Source organism: Tenrec ecaudatus, chromosome 8 (assembly GCF_050624435.1).
Source record: "Tenrec ecaudatus isolate mTenEca1 chromosome 8, mTenEca1.hap1, whole genome shotgun sequence".
NCBI classification, from domain to species: domain Eukaryota; kingdom Metazoa; phylum Chordata; class Mammalia; order Afrosoricida; family Tenrecidae; genus Tenrec; species Tenrec ecaudatus.
In genome coordinates this window covers 112,074,462-112,094,971 of record NC_134537.1, presented here as the reverse complement: position 1 = coordinate 112,094,971, position 20,510 = coordinate 112,074,462, and the positions used below count along the sequence as shown (strand labels likewise).

The 20,510-nt window shown below is 48.9% G+C and overlaps 2 protein-coding genes across 2 annotated transcripts in view; one reads left to right on the top strand and one right to left on the bottom strand.

The window, feature by feature from the left end:
• Positions 1–20,510, bottom strand: part of MFHAS1 (multifunctional ROCO family signaling regulator 1) — a 122,743-nt gene that overhangs the window by 34,088 nt on the left and 68,145 nt on the right. The window lies entirely within an intron of this gene.
• On the top strand, positions 10,716–11,249 carry LOC142454453 (thioredoxin). The gene has a single exon (XM_075555765.1). The coding sequence runs from the start codon at positions 10,781–10,783 to the stop codon at positions 11,096–11,098; it is 318 nt and encodes a 105-aa protein (XP_075411880.1). The 5' UTR covers positions 10,716–10,780; the 3' UTR covers positions 11,099–11,249.

Genomic DNA, 20,510 nt, shown 5'->3' with positions numbered 1-20,510 from the left:
ACTGTTCTAAAATTTGTTGTGGTGATGCCTGCACAACGTTTTAATATGTTTAAACCACTGAATTGTATGAGGTGAATTTTGAGGCACTGAAACTGTTAGGTGAATAATGAAACGTGAAAGAAGTATCCCAGCGTAAATTTAATTAGTTTCCTTTTTCTCCCTACCAGTGTTTTCTTAAAGTTTTATTCTTAATTATAAAAATTAACGTGCTTGCTTAGTAAGTGTTTTAGAAAAGTAAGCTGCGCATGTAAAAGGAAACATGCGATCATCCTTCCCCACCCTTCTCCTCGGCACCAGTGTTGGGCTGGTGTTGCTCAGATAGTTGACAAACATATGCCAGTGTGTAGACAGCATATATGCTTTGCTGGTTTCTCTTCTACCAGAGTCCTACCGTAAGCAAGGCTGCAAGATGTTTTCACCTGACAACACAGCACCCGAGAGTCCAGATGAAAGTGAGAACTACATTTGTTCCCATTTTCTTTATCCATCTAATATCAAAGCTTCTGCCCCAACCAATATGGATACCGGTCTCCTGTCAGACATTAATATCTTAATAGAATTCCCCCCACCCCCACACCTTGGCCACTCTTTCCCAAACCATCTCCTGCGCCCCCTTGGTGGGTGTGCTCACAAGCCCATATTCCAACCCTGAGTCCTTCCCAGGCAGAGCCTCTCCCTCGGGGCTTGGTATCAGACCCGTCAGGAAGGGGACAGACTGTCTGTTGGGCTAGCTCCAGGCACCTGGCCTGCCACAGCTCAATGTCGGCTCTGGCCAGGCATGGAAATGTTATTCTAGGCCAACAGGCCATGTGGCCCGGATGCTTCTCACAGACCCAAACTGCACATTCGGTTAAGAAAGAACAGTTTCCCAGCAAGATGAGGCCATTAGTATAACTAGCCCTCCCTTTCCGCATCCCTGAAGGACCCTGCAGACACCGTGTTTTAGATAGCGGGCGACTAATGCCAAGGTCCATAGTTTGAATCCACCAGTCATTCCTAGAGAGAAAGATGAGGCTCCCCGGTCCCCTCAAGATTACAGTCAAACAAAGACTATACAAGTCCCCTATAGAGTCACAAAGACTCGATGGCAGTGGGGTTATGAGTAAATATCAGCTTGATGGCAACAGGCTTGGCTTTGAGGCGTCTGGGCGCCTCACTGGCTCAAGTGCTGGGCTGCTAAGAGAAAGGCTGGTGGCTCAAACCACGCAGACACATGGTGGAGAGAGAGCACTGACTGTCGCCGTAAAGATCTGCAGTCTCAGGAGCCCTCTGGATCAGGTCTACTCTGTCCTCAGAATCGACTCAACTACAGAATGGCTGTCTGTGTTCGCTGACCCCCTTCCTTTAGGAGCTGGCAGAGATGAGAGAGCACACGAGCCTGAGTGGTACAGCCTCTAGGTCTCCTTTACACAGAGACTCTCTGGGCCAGACCTCTAATCCTGCCCGGCCCGTAGGCCACTCCTGGAGGCCCTTGCTGGAGCAGCAGCTGCCAGATGGCGATGGAAGGAGTGGCTGAGGGATTAACAGCTTCTGTGTGAAGCTCGCGTGGTGTCTCTAAGGCCCCTGTGGCAGGAGGTCAAGGAATCTTAATAATAAGAAGGCAGGGATGGGAACAGAAGGTCACTTACCGCTAAGCCCGTTTCCACCCTGCGTTTCTCAGCTCTTACATTTCATCATGGCAGATTCCACGGAGTGCCAGTAAGTTCACCCTTTGCTCAGTGTGGAGGATGGTGTAGAGATGATGGGCCCCTCCCAAGTACACGTCCACCGCCCTGGTCCACACAGAGTCCTTACCGATTACAGGGCGTGTGGGCATAAACTCTGCGACCATCCTTACTGGCCACTCGAATCTCCCTGAAGCCAGAGCTCCACACGGCTTTTAAATGTGCCCGAGGAGGGAAGCTTACAAAGCTCCCCTGAATCAGTCAGCAATGCCGAAACATGACTTTGGTGTTTATGCGAAGGCTTGACCTATTCCCAAGAACCCGCCTCAAACCCCATGCATGTGAAAATATTACCGTGTGCAATTCTAGCTCGTGGTGGAGGTTTTACGGAAATTCTATTTCAGGTTTGAACCGTCACTGACAGCGGAGGGGCTTCCCACATGTGCAAAGGACAGCTGGGTTCTACTCAGCATCAGAAACTAACAACTTACTAGAAACGTTTTGAGGGGCCCTGGTGGTGTAATGGGTTATGTGTTAGGCTGCTAACCACAAGGTCAGCAGTTCTAATCCACCAGCTGCTCTGCTGGAGAAAGGAGAGGCTTTCTACTCCCGTAAAGAGCTGGAGTCTCAGAAACCCACAGGTTGTATAGGGTTGCTCGCCATCAGGGCAGACTTGTAGGCACTCAGTGAGTGAGTGAGGGAGAGACGCTTTACCTCCAGAGCTGCAGGGCCTTATCTAGTCTTTGTTTGACTGTAATCTTGAGGGGGCCAGGGAGCCTCATCTTTCTCTCTAGGAATGACTGGTGGATTCAAACTATGAGCGTCAGAGAAGCGCTGCTTCGGGGAGGTGGCGGCGCTGTGCTGGCTTCTAGAGGAAGACCCCGTCAGCCCCATCACACAAAAGCAGAGGGTCCCTGGGCCAAAAGTGTCGAGTGCTCTACACCTACCTTGCCACAACTCTCTGGGGCACCTGGGTGGTGCACACAGTTACACGCTCTACTGCTGAACAAACCCTGGAGATTTGAATCAACCACCGAAGGCACCTGAGAAAGCTCTGTGGTCTACCACCCCAAATCAGCCCCTGAACAAACGCCTGGGGGCACACAGGGCAGCCGTGATTTAGGGCTAGGCGACTCTTGTTGATGCTCAGTGCTGTTGGTGCTGGGACATCCTCGCAATGGGTCCTATGCCCGAGCCCATTGATGCAGCCACTGTGCCAAGGCATCTCCTGGAGGGCCTGCTTCTTGTTTTTCTTACCCTTACCAAGTAGGGTGTCCGTCTCCATGTGGCCCTTACTCGGTGCTAACTGCCATGGGCATGTTACCGTGTGCCTCACAGGCTGTGGTTTGGACAGGAAGGGATCGTGTGTTTAGCAGGAGGCCGGCTGCCCTGTGCAGAGCTCAGAGGTCACTGACCCAGGCCACGGAGACTGCCCAAGGCGGTCAGCCTGACCATGGCCACTGACTCCTAAGTGTGGTCATAACCCACAGGCCGGTGGGACTAGCCGGAGCAGGCAGATGACGTGGCTCCCTGGGGCATGTGAAATTGGGCGGTAGTCAGAATTAGTCCGAGGTGGGTGATGAAGTGAAGAGATAGGCTGGGCAGTCAGCTGGATCCAGGGGCGTGCCAGAGGAAGCTGGTCTGCGGCGAGAAAGAAATCAAGAGCAGGTCCTCAGGGAGAGGAGAAACGGCGCTGAGAGCTGACAACGCCTACAGAGAAGGGCAGGCGAAGGGGCAGAGGACAGAGGGAGGCCCTGAGACGGGGAACAAGGGACAGAGGGTGGTGGGGCAAGTCGGGGGCAAGCTAGGAGACAGGAACCTGAGATGGGGTCAGAGGGACCGAACGACAAGGACTGAGGTAGGGGCGGGCCGACTGCAGACAGCACGGCAGAGGAGACAGAACACACCAAAGACCCGGCAGGGGTGAGGAGTGGATGGATCCCAAGTTCCACACCACACAAGGAAGGCGATACACAAGGGGCTGCGGAAAGTGTGTGTGGGGGGGGGAGGGGGGAGGAAATGAAATGAAGAGATAGTGGGCTTTCCTCCTACAAACGCTTTTGAGGGAGCCCTGCTGGATGTCATGGTTGCGAGCCACAAAGTCAGCAGTTCAAAACCACCAGCCACTCCTCGGGACAAAGATAGGGCTTTCCACTACAGTCTCAGACACTCACAGGGGCAGGCCTACCCTGTCCCAAAGGGTCGCTAGGAGTCAGCATTGACTCCATACGGTGGGCTATGGGTTTTGCTTTCTGTTTTGTTTTTCTATTTCAAGTTCAGCCCTTGGATTCTGAAGGGGCTGCTGTCCAGCTGACTGGCGTCCACTCCTCCTCACGGTGCCATGGGTAGGTCGCAGTAGAGCTGGGCTGCATGTCGCCGTCACTGGCTGAGTGCAGGGAAGTCTTTCTTCCCACGTGCCGCAGGTGGATGTGAGCCTCTGAGCTTTCGGGGGGGTGGGGAGGCAGTAGCTGGATAACACGACTCAACGGCACCACCAGGGACTCCTGACCAGCTCAGAATAATCCAGACCTGGCTCTAGAGAGTGCTCGCTTTCTCGTTACGGTGAGTGAGGCTGCTGTTGATGGCTCTGCCACGTACTCTGGCCTCTCATCCGGGTTTTGGTTGGTGGACGACGAAGGGTGGGTGTGATTACAGCGACGACCGACGCCGACAACAAATTATTGCCAAGCTCGTGTTTGAAACCCTGGCTTTACGGGTAGCCGCGTCCTTCTCTGCCCCAGAGGACATTTATGAGGCCAGCAGGGGCCCCTCTGCTAGAAGAGAAAGGGCCCTGAGGCCTCGCCGTCCTCTGCGCCTCTGGCCCTGAGCTGGAAAAAGGAAGAAGTTGAACTAGTTCACCTCTAGGGATGGGCCGGCTTTAAATAGCCTGTCCTCGCTGAAAATACCATGGAAAAGTACTTCCCACCTTCTCTCTAGGCTTCCCACGTGAAGCAAGTGCCTCAGGAACGAAGCAGGAAGTCGAGCAGACTCCCAAAGAGGCTGGCAGCACATGCCCTGGGCTCTCGCCGTCCAGCACCCTCGTGCTCTGAGGCCAGCGCCCAGGAGGAGGCATGTTACCTCTGCGGAAGAGCCCCAGAGCCGGCACAGCGCACTGTCCCCTGCCCGGCGTCTCCCAGGGAGTGCGGGCTGTGTGATGAGGCCCGGGCTTTGCTCTTCATCCCTGTGACTCTCCCCAGAGGGAAGGAAGCAGGGGTAAATCCTACCAAAAACGAGGTGAGATTTAACTTTCCTGGGGAATAAAGCGCTTTCGCCCCATTCTGCAAAGCAGTGCCCTCCCTCCAAATGAACCAACTGAGCCGCGAGGCCGCCCTGGCCAGGCTGAGGATGAGTTGCAGGGTCACCTTCCTGCTCACCTTCAGCAGCCAGCCTCCTCCCAGGACACTGGCATCCCAGGACACAGTCACCACCCACTCCAGCGGGGACAGCCGGGCCCTCGCTTTGCCCCAGAAGGACTCTAATCAGAAACCAGTGCCGTCGAGTGGATCCTGAGGACTCCAGGTGTGTCAGAGGAGAAAAGGCTCTGCTGGATTTTCCAGAAGTAGGTCACCAAGCCTGGCTGCCCAGCTGCCTCTGGGTGGACTCGAAGTGTCAACTTCTGGATTAGTGGCTAAGCAGGGAGCACACAGGACTCCAGGGACAAAAACCCAGCCTCCCTTACAGTGGACTGCGGCCATTTCAGAGCCTTTTGGCCCTGGCCCCACCCAGATGGAAGCTGGGCCAGAATGGGGGTGGCAAACCTCAGGATTGAGGGCTAAAAGGGCAAGGGTGCTTTCTACAAACACCCACTTCTCCACCAGAAGCCAAATACACGTCTAACCTTTACAATAAGGTAACTCTTGCCATGCCGGATTCTGCTCAAAGTTCTCATCAGCTGAGTGGACATAAAACCTCCCTAAATGATCTGATAAGCTAATCAAGATTTAGCAGCAAGAAACCACACATGGGGGCCAGGAGGGAGGATGGGTGTCCATCGATGCTGAATCTCAGGGGCATAAAATGGATCAGAGACTGCAAGCGACTTGGAGGCAAGGCACAGGATGTGTGGACGAGCCGTGAGCACAGGAGGCCGTGGGGAAGGGCAGTGCTGGCCGCTCAGAAACGGCGAGTTCTGCTTTCTGCCAAAGGCCTCGCCTGTGTCTGGTAGCGGCAGCATCCCAGGCCAGATCACCCGGGACAGCACACAACAGAGACAGGAACAAAATTGACCAGCTGTCTTGGGGATCTTACAGAACACTCGAAACCCCACCCTGGAGGTTGAGGAGCACAGAAGACTCAGTAAGAACCTCTCCAAACCCGAAAGTTTCTTTTCTTGCTGGGGGAGCTGACTTAATTGTCTTCTTCGGTTTGGGGAGATGGTGTAATAAAGTGTAATGAAGTGGAGGCGGCTCCGAGCTACAAGGAATCCATGATATCATCTAATCTGACCTCCCCTCTTACAACCCGAGCCAAGGCCCTGCAGGGTTAGGGAGCCTGGCTCGGGAAAACTGGCTGAGCAGCGGGACCCGAGCCGTTCTCAAAATGGACAGATGTCAACTTCCTGCTCGCTTGCCTCCTTCCTTCAAGTTAACACATAGACTGACTGCCAGTCTCCTCTGCAGACGTTTAACGACTGTTCTCCATTTCCAGAACACTGTATAGTACACAGTGCTGCATGCAAACACAATCTGTGTGTGAGAGAGAGAGAGACTGCCAGCTGCCTACCCAGTATCCATCACTCCCCTCTTCCATCCTCACAGAACACTGGCTAGCAGGAGGGAGGAAAACACGTCTCATTGAAGTGCTTGCCTTTGCAGATTCCCTTCGGGGTCTGGATACCAGATGTAGCCAACTTGATTCCCATCGCGTGTCTCCATGCTGCTCAGAACTGTGCTCCACAGCACTGTCAGAGGCTTCTTTTCAGAAACAGATCAGCAGGCCGTTCTCCTCAGGCATCTGGGTAGACTCAAACCACCAGACTTCTAGTTCGCAGCCAAGCGCATTAACCGTTTGCGCCAACCGGGTCTGGGTAGCAGGGAATGGTTCTTGGCAATGACACGCTGCAGCAGTTGGCGTGAGTGGGGGGGGGCAGGGGGCGTTCTGGAAACATTCTGCCTTTTGTGACAGAGGCGCTATCCCTTGTCCTTCTTTCTCCTAGAAATGCAGACGGGAAGCCTAGTGGAAAGCAGGAGGGCAGAGGCACAGGAACACAGCATCACAGGGTGCAAAGGCGCAGGCCCCCTGCGCGGGAACGCACCAGCCCGCACTGCCAACACACGCAGAGCCTTGCTCAGCCTCGCTCTCAATAAATAGCCACTGGACGGGCGAGAAGAACCTAAGGGTCAGGATTCTTCTCTGAGGGGGGCCTGTTGTAGTCCAAGGAGCAAAGGCTTCGCTCCTCCCCTAAAGTGCGCCCCTTCACCATTTTCCTTGGGGATGGTGACAACACTGCTGAAAGCTCTCCCTGCCTCTGATCGTCAGTCCTCTGTTCTTATCTTCCCCCAGCCTTTCAAAATGCAAATCTCATCTGCTCCAACGTCCTAAGCCAAAAGTCGAGCTCACTGGCATCCAGTTGCTTTCAACGGATGGGGACGCTACAGGACAGAACTGCCCCTGTGGGTTTCCAAGGCCAGTAGGTCTTTACGGGAGCAGAAGGCCTGTCTTTCTCCTACAGTGGTGGTTTTGAAACCGCTGACCTCGAGTTGACCAGCCTAGCACGTCACCACTTTGCCACCAGGACCCTGATGTTAAAGGAAGCTTCTTGAACACTGACAGCATCATGGTCCTTTGGCAGCAGGCCCCCATCCACTTCTCTGGTCCCCTGCTACTTCAGCACAAGCACCCTCCAACACCTCAGTGTCCCTACCTCTGCAGGGCTTCAGCCAAGCCCTTCTGCATGTGTGAAATGCCTTCCCTTTCTCTCTCTCCTCCAGGAGCCAAACACCCCCGCTCCCCTACCCCCAGCATACTTCAACTCAAACTGCGCAATTCCTCTACCGGGAACCTTCCCCTGCCACCCTGATCCTGAGGGAGTCAACCCCTCTCTCCCCCAAACGGCCTCAAGACCCTCGACAGAACTCTCACGAGCTCATCCCACCTGGACACTTCCAGGGCTGTATCGAACTCGCAGCTCCTTGGAGAACAGGACTGTGCCTTCTTGCTCTCCATCTCCTCGGTGCCTGGCACGTAACCTGCCAGTTCAACTAGAAGGTAACGGAAAACAGACCAAAGACCCACTTAAACAGCGCCACCCCAGCGGAGCACACTGCCACCTCGGGGCTCAGGCTCGGACGTGGCCTCATGAGAAGAAACCACAAGTGTGATGCCCCGCTGGCCAAGGGGCGCTTTAGCCTTGACTAGTGTCTCAGCCTGTAAGAAGCGCTGGTGGCACAGCGTGGGGCCGCCAGCTGAGAGCCTAGGGTTGAAACTCATGCTGCGACAGTGCCTCCGGAGAAAGATGGGGGGTCAGTGTACCTAGATTTCTAGCCTCAGGAACTCTGAAGGAGTGTGTGTGTGGGGGGGTAAGGGCTGAGAGTCTGCATTTCTCACACGCGCCCAGGTGACACCTAAGTTGGTGGCCCTGGGACTTGCAGGTCTCCCTGTCATTAAGTGGATTCAGACTCACAAGGACCCTACAGCACAAGGCAGGACTGTTAGCATTAGACGGCATCTCTTTACAGGGGGACGAAGCCCTTGGAGGAGCAGGGGCTGTGGGCTTGTCACCTCCTCCATCCCCAGATGTATCGGCGTCCGCAGCCCCCGGGCTGTGTCGCCCCCACCGAAGGCTGCGGCATGAGAGTTACGCGCTGGGAAACGTGTACACGGAAAGACTGTAAGAGCTCCCGAAACAAGGAGCTCGTTCTGCACCGGGATGTCCTGGAGCCTCCGGACTGAAGGTCACTAGCACGCGCTGCCGGCATTATGATCAAAGGTCAGCCACTGACTTCCCGGAGCTATTCCGGGCTGCAGTCTTGTTCTTGCTTGGCTATTTCAAAGCCTGAACCACGGCCTAGTGCACTACGGAGGGGGAGAACCCGGTGTGCGGCACCTAAGATGTCATTTCAAAGGATAAGACACAAACCAAACCAAAACCAATTGCCAAGTGCATTGCGCGAATGAGCACCCCAGCAGAGCTGCTCCCCGGGGTTTTTCTGAAGGCGGTTACAGGCCTTTCCTCCAGAGCGCCTCTGGTGGACATGAGCCACCAACCCTTCCACCAGCGCTGAGTAGGGCTTAACTGAGTGTGCCCCACAGGGACTCCCTAATAGATCTAACACACACACGTGCGTGCACACACGCACGCACGCACAACCAAAATCTCACTGCCAACAAGTCGATGCCGACTCTGAGTGACCCTGCAGGCCAGAGTGGAACTACCGGCCCTTGCGGGTTTCCAAGACTGTGAACACTTTCACCCACAGAGCGCCTGGTGGGTTCGAACTGCTGACCTTAGCCCAAGGAGTAACCCACGATGCCACTTGCACTCCTAGTCGTAACAGATAGGAAAGGGGTATTAGTGGGGCTCTTCTAGAGTCTTCCGGACCCACCTTCTGTTTCACACGTAAGGACAGAGAGACCTAAGGTCACCAGCGCAGGCTCTGAAGCAAGATCCCTTGAGGTTCTGTCCTATGTTCTCGGAAAGAGTACGAAACATCCATGTCTGAAAAGAAGTACGCGTAGTTCACCTTTCAGAGGCAACTCAAATAATGAATGGGTCCAAGAAATCAAATGAAAATACATCTTCTTGATCATAGTACTTAGTTTCAAAATGAATCATACAATAACAATAATCCAGGCAGTGTGAACAGACGTATAAAACAATGACACAGCAGACACACACACAAATGCCAATTGATTTCAGACAGAAATTGTCTAGGATGTTGAAAAGGATAGTTTTTACTGTTATCTTTCAAAAATGGTGCCAAAACTACTGAGAGTCTGAATGGAAAGAACACAGCTCAGCCTTTCACTCACATCATACATGTAACTTGAAATAACTCATAAATCTAGATCTAATAACCAAGGTGGTGTAATTCCTGCATGACAATGTGGGAGAAAATCTGTTTTTATTTTAACTTTGGGAATAAATGGATGAATTAATTAATGGGTAGATAAATAAATAAATGGGCCTTCATCAGAATTTCGAACTACTGTGCTTTGATAGACAGAAGCCCTGGTTAAAGTAGAAGGTAATAGAAAACAGACTGCAGACCAGTTTACACTTACACAGCGCCACCCCATGCCCCCCACTGAGGGCACTGCCATCTCTGGGTCAGCCTCAGGCGTGTCCAGAGACCAGTGGCCTCAACAGAAGGGACCACATGCAAGTTACCACTCTGTCCAAAAGTTTTGGTTGTCTGGTTTATTAAGGAAATTAAAAAGTAAGTTCTTGACCAAGGGCAAATATTTGGTAGTCCATTTATCTGACAAAGATTTATATCTAAAGTATATTATTGGAAGATGCCTGCCACCAAACCCACTGGCACTGAATTGATTCTGACTCACAGTGACCCTCGAAGACGGGGTTGAACTGCCCCAATGGGCTTCCAAGACTGCAGATCTTTACAGGAGAAAAACGGCCCTGTCATTCTCCCATACATAAACTATACCTTATTAAGTATTTAAATACTCCCCAAAGCTAAAAACACACATTAAAAGATAACTCTTTCTCACAGGCCTTCAGTATCCTTCCAAGAAGGTGGGCAGCTTGAGGCAGTGACCATGAGACGGCCATCGCCACAGGTGGCCCCACTGCACCTGGAAGCACTGCGGCTCTCACTCAGGAACCTCTGCTCCTTCAGGGCCAGTTTTCTTCCCGTGAAGATGTTTCCACAGGGAAGGGGAAAGGGAAATGACAATGGAATTCCAAACTTGCTACCTAAGTATCTTTTTATGAGAACACATTTTGTTTCAGCAGTTTAAATGTTAGTATTTATAATGTTATAATCCATAAATTTTAATGTTTATTAATATTTATAAAGCATTTATCTCATATTCCCGCAGGAGTCTAGCCACTATATAAAGTTCCCAGTTAAAAAGACCATATAACTAAGCTCGGTTCGCTGTCGTGTTCCGTTCTTCTTGTGGCCCCGGTCGCTCGTCCAAGCCCAACGGTCAAAATGGTGAAGCAGATCGATAGCAAGGAAGATTTTCAGACCGCTCTGAAGAGTGCTGGAGAGAAGCTTGTAGTGGTTGACTTCTCTGCCACATGGTGTGGGCCTTGCAAAATGATCAAGCCTTTCTATCATTCCCTCAGTGAAAAGTATGGCAATGTGGTCTTCCTTGAAGTTGATGTGGATGACTGCCAGGATGTTGCTTCAGAGTGTGAAGTCAAATGCATGCCAACATTTCAGTTTTATAAAAAGGGACAAAAGGTGGGTGAATTTTCTGGTGCTAATAAGGAAAAACTTGAAGCTACCATTAACGAATTAAGTTAATTATGCTTCCTGAAAATGTAAGCAGCCATCAGCTGTGTAAACCTTTTTGTATTTACAAGAAAGAAGAATCAAGTATGAAGACTATATACCCAGCTAACATCTGATTATAAATGACAATAAAATATTAATTCTACCCTTTTAAAAAAAAAAACCATATAACTAGTTAGAATATTTAAAACCCCAATATCATGTGGGAAAGTTTCCCTTCAGAGGCAGTTTCCATTAACCATGTGTTGACATGGAACTTTTCAGGGCTCCCTCCGATGATAAGCCCAGTCCAGAAAACCCACAGCCATCAAGTTAATTGTGACTCCCTGTGACCCTTAGAGCAGCGCTTCTCAACCTTCCTCAAGCCGCGACCCTTGAATACAGTTCCTCATGTTGTGGTGACCGTCACCATAAGATTATTTTGGTTGCTACTTTATAACTATAATTTTGCTACTGTTATGAATTGTAATGTAAATATCTGATATGCGGGATGTATTTTCATTGTTACAAATTGAACATAATTTAAGCATAGTGATTCATCACAAAAACAATGTGTAATTCTATATTGTAAAATATTTATTTCTAATGATAAATAAATGAACCTTTGTCTTGAAACATGGAAAATAGTTTGCACACTGGGTACTGGTATGTGGACATATCTGCATGTGGGCAGACCCGCCTGGAGACGGACAGAGGAGCGGGGTCTGGGTTCCTAAGACTGTGGGAAATAGGTGTTTTCTGATAGTCTTAGGCAACCCCTGTGAAAGGGTCATTTGACCCCCAAAGGGGTCACAAACCACAGGTAGGGAACCGCTGCTATAGGACATAGAAGAACTGCTCATTGGGTTTCCAAGGCTGATGATCTTTATTATCATTATCAATCATTTTATTTGGAGCTCTTACAGATGTCCTCACATTCCATAATTCAAATGAATCGAGCATAATTGTACAATTGCTAACACAATCAGTTTCAAAACATTTTCTCTCTTCGTGAACTCTTTGATATCAGCTCCTCTTCATCCCTTCCCTCCCTGCTTCCCCCCTTAATGTTACATATTATTATTATGTATATATTTTATAGCCACATCTTACCCCATCCAAACTATCTATCCATTCAACTACAACTCTGTTATTCACTCCCCTCGAGTGGGGTTAAACAGTCATCGTTGCTACCAGCTCCCCACCCTCCCTACCCTCTTCCTGTGTCCTCAGGAAATCATTACTCCTATTGCTGTTTCTGAAGGGTCATCCATCCTGGCATTCCTGCATCGAAAGGTCTTCGTTATACAAACGAATAAAAATAGGTCTGACAATATTAATGAGGTAAAGCATAGCCTTAAACAGGAAGAGGAGGAACTATTAAAGAACCAAAGGATAGTTACATGTTTCATCAGTGCTCAACTGCACCTGGATGCCGCATGCCCTCTGTGTGGGCCTTCTGAGAGGGACTGTCCAATGATCTTACAGGTGGGGTTGGGGTCTCCACGACATCCCCACCCCTTCACATCAGTTTGGTTGCTTTTTTTTGAACTTCTGATACCTCACACCTAAACAGTTACACGTTGGATGTGGTTCATGACAGAAGTTTAGTGTCCACACCTCATGAGCACACAGGCTGGCCTGCTTCTACCATGCGCACATTGCTGCTTCCCTTCTAGATGGCCGCTTGTTAAACTTCAAGCCTTTAGGACCCCAGACGCTGTATCTTTTGATGGCTGGCACCATCAGCTTTCTTCACCACATTTGCTTGTGCACCCATTTTGTTTTCCGCGATCGTGTCAGAAAGGTATCACATACAGTGCCACATGATTAGAACAAAGTGCTCCTGTACCGAGGTCAGATTTTAGTAGAGATCCAAAGTCTATCTGCTTCCTTGTCGTATTTACACATATGTACATGTAGAGACAAATACCCATATAATTATATAGTTACACGCTCAAATATCTATGTTTAGATATATAATTTTTGCATTCCTCTTCTTTCCTCCTACCCCACCATCTAGGCCTGCCAGTCTTCACAAAGACAGACGGTCTCATCTATTTCCCACAGAACCAGCTGGTGGGTTCAAGCCACCAACCTTTGGTTCATAGCTGAGCACTTTAACCACTGCGTCACCAAGGCTCCTTTATTTTCCAGCCAACTGCCTGCTTTTGTAAACAACGTTTCAATGGAAGGAACATAGCCACAGCCATTCGCTGGTGTATTTATTTACCCAGAGCTGCTTTCCTGTTACACTGGCGCTGTGAAAATAGTCACTGTCTAGTTCTTGACAGCAAAAGCTCGCCACTCCGCGGTCTAGAGTGTGCCTGAGTTGAAAACAAACACCGGCCCATGTAAGCTAGAGAGGAAAGAGGAAGACATGAAAACCCGACACAACGTGCTTCTTTCTGGGCATGACTAAACAGTTACACGTAGGCTGCGATTCACGAGGGAAGTTTAGCGTGTTCAAAGCTAATTTCAGGCCACGCCGTTACCTTCCAACCACGAGGCTGAAGTAATGTTGGGTTCTGATCCTGTCCCACTCAAAACAATCTGCCTCTGTGGGTTGTGTCAAGTTGCAATTACCAATGGCTCTAATCTGCTTGCCCACAGGACAGAGTGCTTTTTTCTAAGTGCTGCGGGCCTGTGTGTGGGAATCCATCATCTGTCCACAGGCTTGAGGTCTCTGTGCAGCGCCATGTCTGGGGCAGGAATTAATGAGGTGAAAATAGTTTTCTTTTCTCTTCCTTCTGATTCCCTTCCCCATCTGCATGTCATCCTTTGTCTCTGAGGCAGCCAGCCTTTCTTCCCGCGTCTTTATTCTCCCACAGAAACAGTGAGTTCCCTGGGGCTGAAAGGGGCTTTGGGCATGCGTGTCCTGGTTGCCTGTTGTAGAGACTAAAGCATGCCTCCAAATAAAAAGTATTAAGTATTTTTCTGTAAGTTAAACAGGTAAAGGGCCAGCAATGGGAGGGAGGGAGGGTGGGGGTGGTGGCCTTGTGCCCCTCACACACCATAATAGCTAAGCTCGACGGCTGCAGATGTTCACTGAGCGCTCGGAGGCAGGAACGGCGGTCAATATGCAGCCGGCCACTGGATGTTCGCATTACAGCAGATCTTCAATGATGATACAAATGCTGTGCTAAATGGGCACGTTCTTTAGGCGTCCTTTATATTCCTGGAGCTGGTGACCAAATAAGTCACTCTGCTCAGCTCTCAAGTCAAAAGATTTGAATTAAGTAAAGCAGCTAAAACTCTGAAGCCAGAATATATAGGAAGCTCTTACAAATGAATATCCCAAACTCAATACCATCTGGTTGGTGCCAACTCAGTGGCCCCACAGGACAGGGTCGAAGTGCTCCTGTGAGGTTCAGGGGCTGGTAACTGTTAACAGGAGTAGAAAGCTCCATCTTTCTTCCACAGAGCAGCAGGTGGTAGCAGCCCAAGCCGTAAAAGATAAAAATAAAAAGCAACATGCAAAAGGTTTGCACAGACACTTCCCAGAAGAGGACACATGATGAGCCAGCACACACGTGTAGAGATGCTCAGAGCATTAGTCACCTGGGATATTCAAATCACACACCCACCTGAGGGGCCAAAAGTATAAAAGGTAACACCAAGTGTTGACCACGACGGCCCTGGGAGAATATAGAATGGCAAAGCCACTGTAGAAAAAAGGCAGTTTCTTATCAGATTAAATAAACACTGACTGTATGACGCAGGAGCTGAACCGCTAGATTTACCAAGAGAAATGAGAGCCTATGTCCACACACAGTTCCATACATGAATGTTTGCAGCAACTTTATTTATAATGAACTGAAAACTCAAAGTGGACCAGCAGGTGAGTGGGTAAGCAAAGGGTGTGCCACTTACAGAACAGAATGTTGGTGACGGTGCGTGCTGTCACATTGTCAGTCCTGGGCCCGTGGAGACCTCATGCACACCAGGACAGGCTGCTGCCCGGTCCCACGCCACCCCAGGACTGGTTGTGCATGTCACAGTGGTGCTGCAGACTGTTTGCACTCAGCAGTACGACAGTCAACAACGTGGATGACTCTCTGAAGCGGTACGCTAAGCAGCCAGACAACACTCTCCTACATGAACCCCCTTATAGTTCATGGTAGAAATGTCAAGTCTAATCTATAGGTCCCCCTAAACACACCAGTATTTGCCTGGAGGAAGTGGCTCTTGGCAACATCGTGGGTTATGCACTGGGCTGCTAACCACAGGGTCGCCAGTTGGGAAACTCCAGCTACTGTGAGGGAGAAGGATGCGGCTGGGCTGTCTACTGCCGTACAGTCAGTCTCAGAAAGCCACGGGGCAGGCAGCTCTGCTCTAGTCTACAGACTCACGAGGGGTCGGAATCAATTTGATAGCAGTGAGTTTCAGGGGGATTTTTTTTAGGGAAGGGAAAAACAGAACTTTGATGCATGATAGAAAAGATCTGTACCTTGAATTTAGTTGTTTTTATCTAAAAACCAATCAAGTAGACTAGTGACATCAGGTCAATTTTGACTCATAGTGACTCTGGGGCAGAACGGAGCTGCTCCTTAAGAGTTTCTGAGACTGCAGCGTTGGCTCCCTTGAGGGACTCAGACCCTGCCTCTTTGACCTGGTGTAAACCAAGTGCAAGGGTTGTTTGTCGTTGTTAGGTGCCATTGAGTCAGCTCCGAGCCAGAGCGATGCTGCGCACAACAGTACGAAGCACTGCACAGCCGTGCCCATCCTCACCACTGTTTATGACTGAGCCCACTGATGGAGCCTCTGCGCCAGTCCATCTACCGCCCCTCCACCGCGCCATCGGGCTCTCCTGACAATACACCCAAAGTACTAAAGACAAAGTCCTGCCATCCTTGACTCTAAAAGAGCACTCTGGCTTTACTTCTTGAAAGATATGTTGGGAAATAATAGATTCACATCTTGATATTTTTGTTTAATAAAAGAGTTCGATAAATCTGTAGAAATATTTGTTTGCTTACTCTGATAAGTTTTAAGCAGAACTTTGAACCCATTCAGAGCCCAGGCAGTGTAGTGGCTATGCTTTGGGCTGCTAACATTGAGGTTAGCAGTTCAAAGCCACCAGTCGCTTCTCGGGAGAAATATGAGGCTTTCTGCACCCAGAAAGAGTTGCAGTCCTGGAAATCCACAGGGCAGTGCTATCCTGTCTTATAGGGTCCCCATAGGCGAGTACTGACTCAGTGGCCATGATTTTTGCTTTTTAAACGAGCTTAACCTAGTTTAGCCATAGCCAATGAAGAGACGACAGACTGAATCAGGATTTTTTTAATAAGCTCAGACTGACGGGGAAAAATGTGGTGTGGAAGCCCTCGTAGAAATTTAACCCCCACCCTCTTAGAAAGAAAATAAAAACAGCGGAATGTGGGTTGCACGGAAAGCGATCTCCTGACCTGCTGAGCACCGACTCAGAGAGGACAGCCAGCCTTGAGCCTTTGCGGCTCTCCACCGTGCTGGCAATGGGTGCCGTTCCCATCGCTTATGCAAGGGCTCACTGCACCCTTCTAAGTCTCCCACCCAGAGCTTTGGCCCATTGTTTTCCCTCTCTGGTTAGCATACCAGATCACTCACTAATTTAACGTTCTGAACCGTTTTCCTTCATCAGCCATGACTGAACTAGTCTGAACCAGATTGAAATCCTAGTTTAAATAAGGCTTGATGTCAACAAAGCCCATGTGGAAGAAGCACACCAGCCTGTGTGATCATGAGGTGGCAATGGGATCAGGTATCAAAGACCAGATCAAAAATATCCTATCAATGTGGGGGGGGGGTACAGAGTGGAGACCCAAAGCCCATCTGTAGACAATTGGACATCCCCTTACAGAAAGGTCACAAGGAAGAGACGAACCACTCAGGGTGCAGGATAGCACTGATGAAGCATAAAACTTTCCTCTAGTTCTTTAATGCTTCCCCCCACCCCACTGTCATGACCCAATTCTACCTTACAAATCCGCTAGACCAGAGCATGTACCTGGGTACAGAAAAGAGCTGGAAACACAGGGAATCCAGGGCAAATAAACTCCTCAGGACCAATAATGAGAGTGGTGATACCAGGAGGGGAAGGGGAAGGTGGGGATAGAAAAGAGGAACCAATCACAATGACCTAATATAACCCCCTCCCATAGGGAGGGACAACAGAAAAGTGGGTGAAGGGAGACATCAGTCAGTGTAAGGCATAAAAATATAGTAATGATTTATAAATTATCAAGGATTCATGAGGGAAGGTGGGGGAGGGAGGGAAAAATGAGGAGCTGATACCAAGGGCTCAAGTAGAAAGAAATGTTTTGAAAATGATGATGGCAACATATATATATAAATGTGTTTGACATAATGGATGGATGTATGGATTGTGATGAGTTATATGTGCCCCCAATAAAATGATTAAAAAATAAGGCTTGATGCTAAGAAAGAGAAAAAATAAAGTTGTTTCTTCCCAGGTTTTACTCAATATACAAAATTTAAGGAGAACATTATTCACTTAAATCAGCAGTTCTCAACCTGTGGGTCGTGATCCCTTTGGGGGTCAAATGACCCTTTCAGAGGCCGCTCAATTCATAACAGTAGCAAAATTACAGTTATGAAGTAGCAACAAAAATAATTTTATGGTTGGGGGGGGGCTCACCACAACATGAGGAACTGTATTAAAGGGTCGCAGAATTAGGAAAGTTGAGAACCACTGACTTAAATGGTGAAGAAAATGTGCTAGTGATGTAAAAGCTCCAACTCTAAGTGCTGTTCACAGAAAGCTTTTGTTATCAACAAGCCAGCCTGCCCCTTTAAGATGGGATTCCTGAACAAGCACTGAACCAAGCATTTGATGTCGGAGTCCCCACTCCACTGAACATGAGTTGAATGAACTTGGAAAAGCACCCACTTGGCCTGAAGTCTCAGTTTCCTTAGACAGACCAAGCGCTGTCTCCCTTATCTCGCAAGCCTGCACTGAAGATCGATAAAATCATAAAGCAGTCTCTCAGTCAAAGGCAGTATTATCTATTCTTATTAGTTCTATTTGAACAATGTAACACATTGACTAATGCAGTCATGAAAAACTCTTTTTAAAAAAATCATTTTATTGGGGGCTTGTACAATTCTTATCACCATCCATCCATTGTGTCAAGAACATATGTACATTTGTTGCCATCATCATTCTCAAAATATTTGCCTTCTACTTGAGCCCTTAATATCTGCTGCTCATTTCCCCCCTCCCTCCCCACTGCCCCCTACCTCATGAACCCTTCATCATTCATAAATTATTATTATTTTGTCATGTTACACTGTCCGATGCCCCCCTGCCTTCTTCTCTGCTGTCCCTCCCCCAGGGAGGAGGCTATACATAGATTCTTGTAATCAGTCCCCCCTTTCTACCCCACATTCTCTCCACCCTCCAGGCATCGCCACTCTCACCACTGGTCCTGAGGGGTTCATCTGGTCCTGAGGGGTTCATCTGTCCTAGATTCCCTGTGTTTCCAGAAGAACAACTCTTAGAATAATCTTACAACATAAGCCCAGACAGTAACATCACCTAGCAGTCTGGAACCTAATTGCTTCTAAGAAAATAATATCTCTCTCTTTTAGAAAAGGCAGAACCTACAATGTCTGGGCCAAAATATTCTCAGAGTTTTGATATGCATTCTCTTAGCTTCATTCCAACACACAGGTATTGTAAGTAGGTGTTTTTAAACATGCTACTCATCACAGCATAACTAAGCCACTTGTGCCCCCCCCCCCATCCCCTGAATGGTCAGGGAAACTCCAAAGAAGTAGCCAAGCGATTCACTGCCATCTACATCCCCCTGACCAAATGCCAGGAACTGGCGGCCATGGTAACACCGAGTCACTCACGGACAGAAAGAGGCTATCATCGCCCAAATGAGAACGAAGTGGCCTTCCATTGTTATTACGGCTTGAATTTTTGTTGTTGTTTTGTTTGTAAGATCATGTCTTAAACATACTTTAGGGGCAATTTCATTAGGTGGCTGCTAGTGGTATTTAGAATCCCACCCCACTACACTTCTTCCTCAACTCCCTCTGCCTGGGATTTTAAAATGAGCGGCATGCCCTGTCTTGTGCTCCCCATAAAGGCACCTTCAAAAAGTGCTAATGGTGCGTGCCGCCTATAAATATTATAAACCCTTTTGTAAAATGATTGACAGCTCCACTTCTTACACAAAAGCACCTGTATTTGCACATTGGATTTGTCTCTAAGTGAGGCACAAAGGCGGTTCACATGAACCTACATTAGAAAGTCATGCACCTACTTCAGGAAGTCCAATTGCACATAAATCCTTTAAATGTCTTCATTTAACACTAAATAATAAAACATACTTTTAAAGAGTGGAGCACAAAACGGCACTCCTTAACCATGATGGGCAAACTAAATATGCACCCTCTCCTTAGGGACCCTTGCCAAAACACTGGGACAGACTATACCTTGGTACTTTCCAGTACTGTGTGGATATGAGCCCGCCAGACACACACATTAATTCCCTCATGAAGGCAAAGAACAGGGTGAGCCTCAGGTGACCTTGTCAACCAGCCAACGTGAGAGCCTTCGTTTTAGAAATGGCAACACTGAGGCTTGGGTGCACCACTCCTGGCTTCAGAGAGAATAAGATTAGCACCTCGCCTTCTATTTCCTTTTCTTTACAGTTCCTCAAAGTCTCACTTAGACCACACCCAAGAAAGCCAACCCAGCAGCAATCGTTGTAAAACGTGATGTTACTATGCTCATCCCAGAATAGACCATTCCTTCTGGTGCTACAAGGTTTAGGGAAATATGCCGTCCTATTTTGGCAATTCTATGTATGATTTTCTAATTTTGAGAGAGACGTATGTTCTGTGCCAATACTAGAAATAGAACTCTTCCCCGGTCTCAGTGAGGCATGAGACCAACATTAATCTGGGTCTGATGATCTGATTCTGTAGTTCAAGAATGAAGTGAACGCAAAGACTTCTGATTTTTAAGAGTCCAATGTAAGCAGCTGGACACGCTGAGGTAGGCTTTAGATGTCATCTTAAAAAGGACTACCCTTCACATTTTTGGAGGGATTTCCATTTCAGACATGTAGTTTGTATTAGCATTTCTTAAGCATGCTTGCAAACACTGTATGTTATTCAACTTCAGACTGATTTGCAAACCCATCCTTCATGTTAAGCACATCTTCTTGGATGTAAATTACATTTCAACCTGCTGCTATGCCATTGCTTCGGACTCGCTGCAGCACTAAGGGCAGAGCAGAGCTGCTCCAGTGCTTCCCAAATGCAGATCTTCACAGAAGCGGACTGCCCCACCTTTCTCTCCCAGGGCAGCCAGCTAGCGGGTTCCAACTGCTGCCGTGTGGTTGCAGCGAAGCCCTCAGCTCCCAGGGCTCCTTACAGCTTTGCCTGTGGTGCCTAGAATAGGAGCACGGACACCACATGGGAAATTATC

Bases quoted from the DNA above. Each gene is read 5' to 3' on its own strand.
- LOC142454453 (XM_075555765.1), top strand. From the start codon at position 10,781: ATGGTGAAGCAGATCGATAGCAAGGAAGATTTTCAGACCGCTCTGAAG.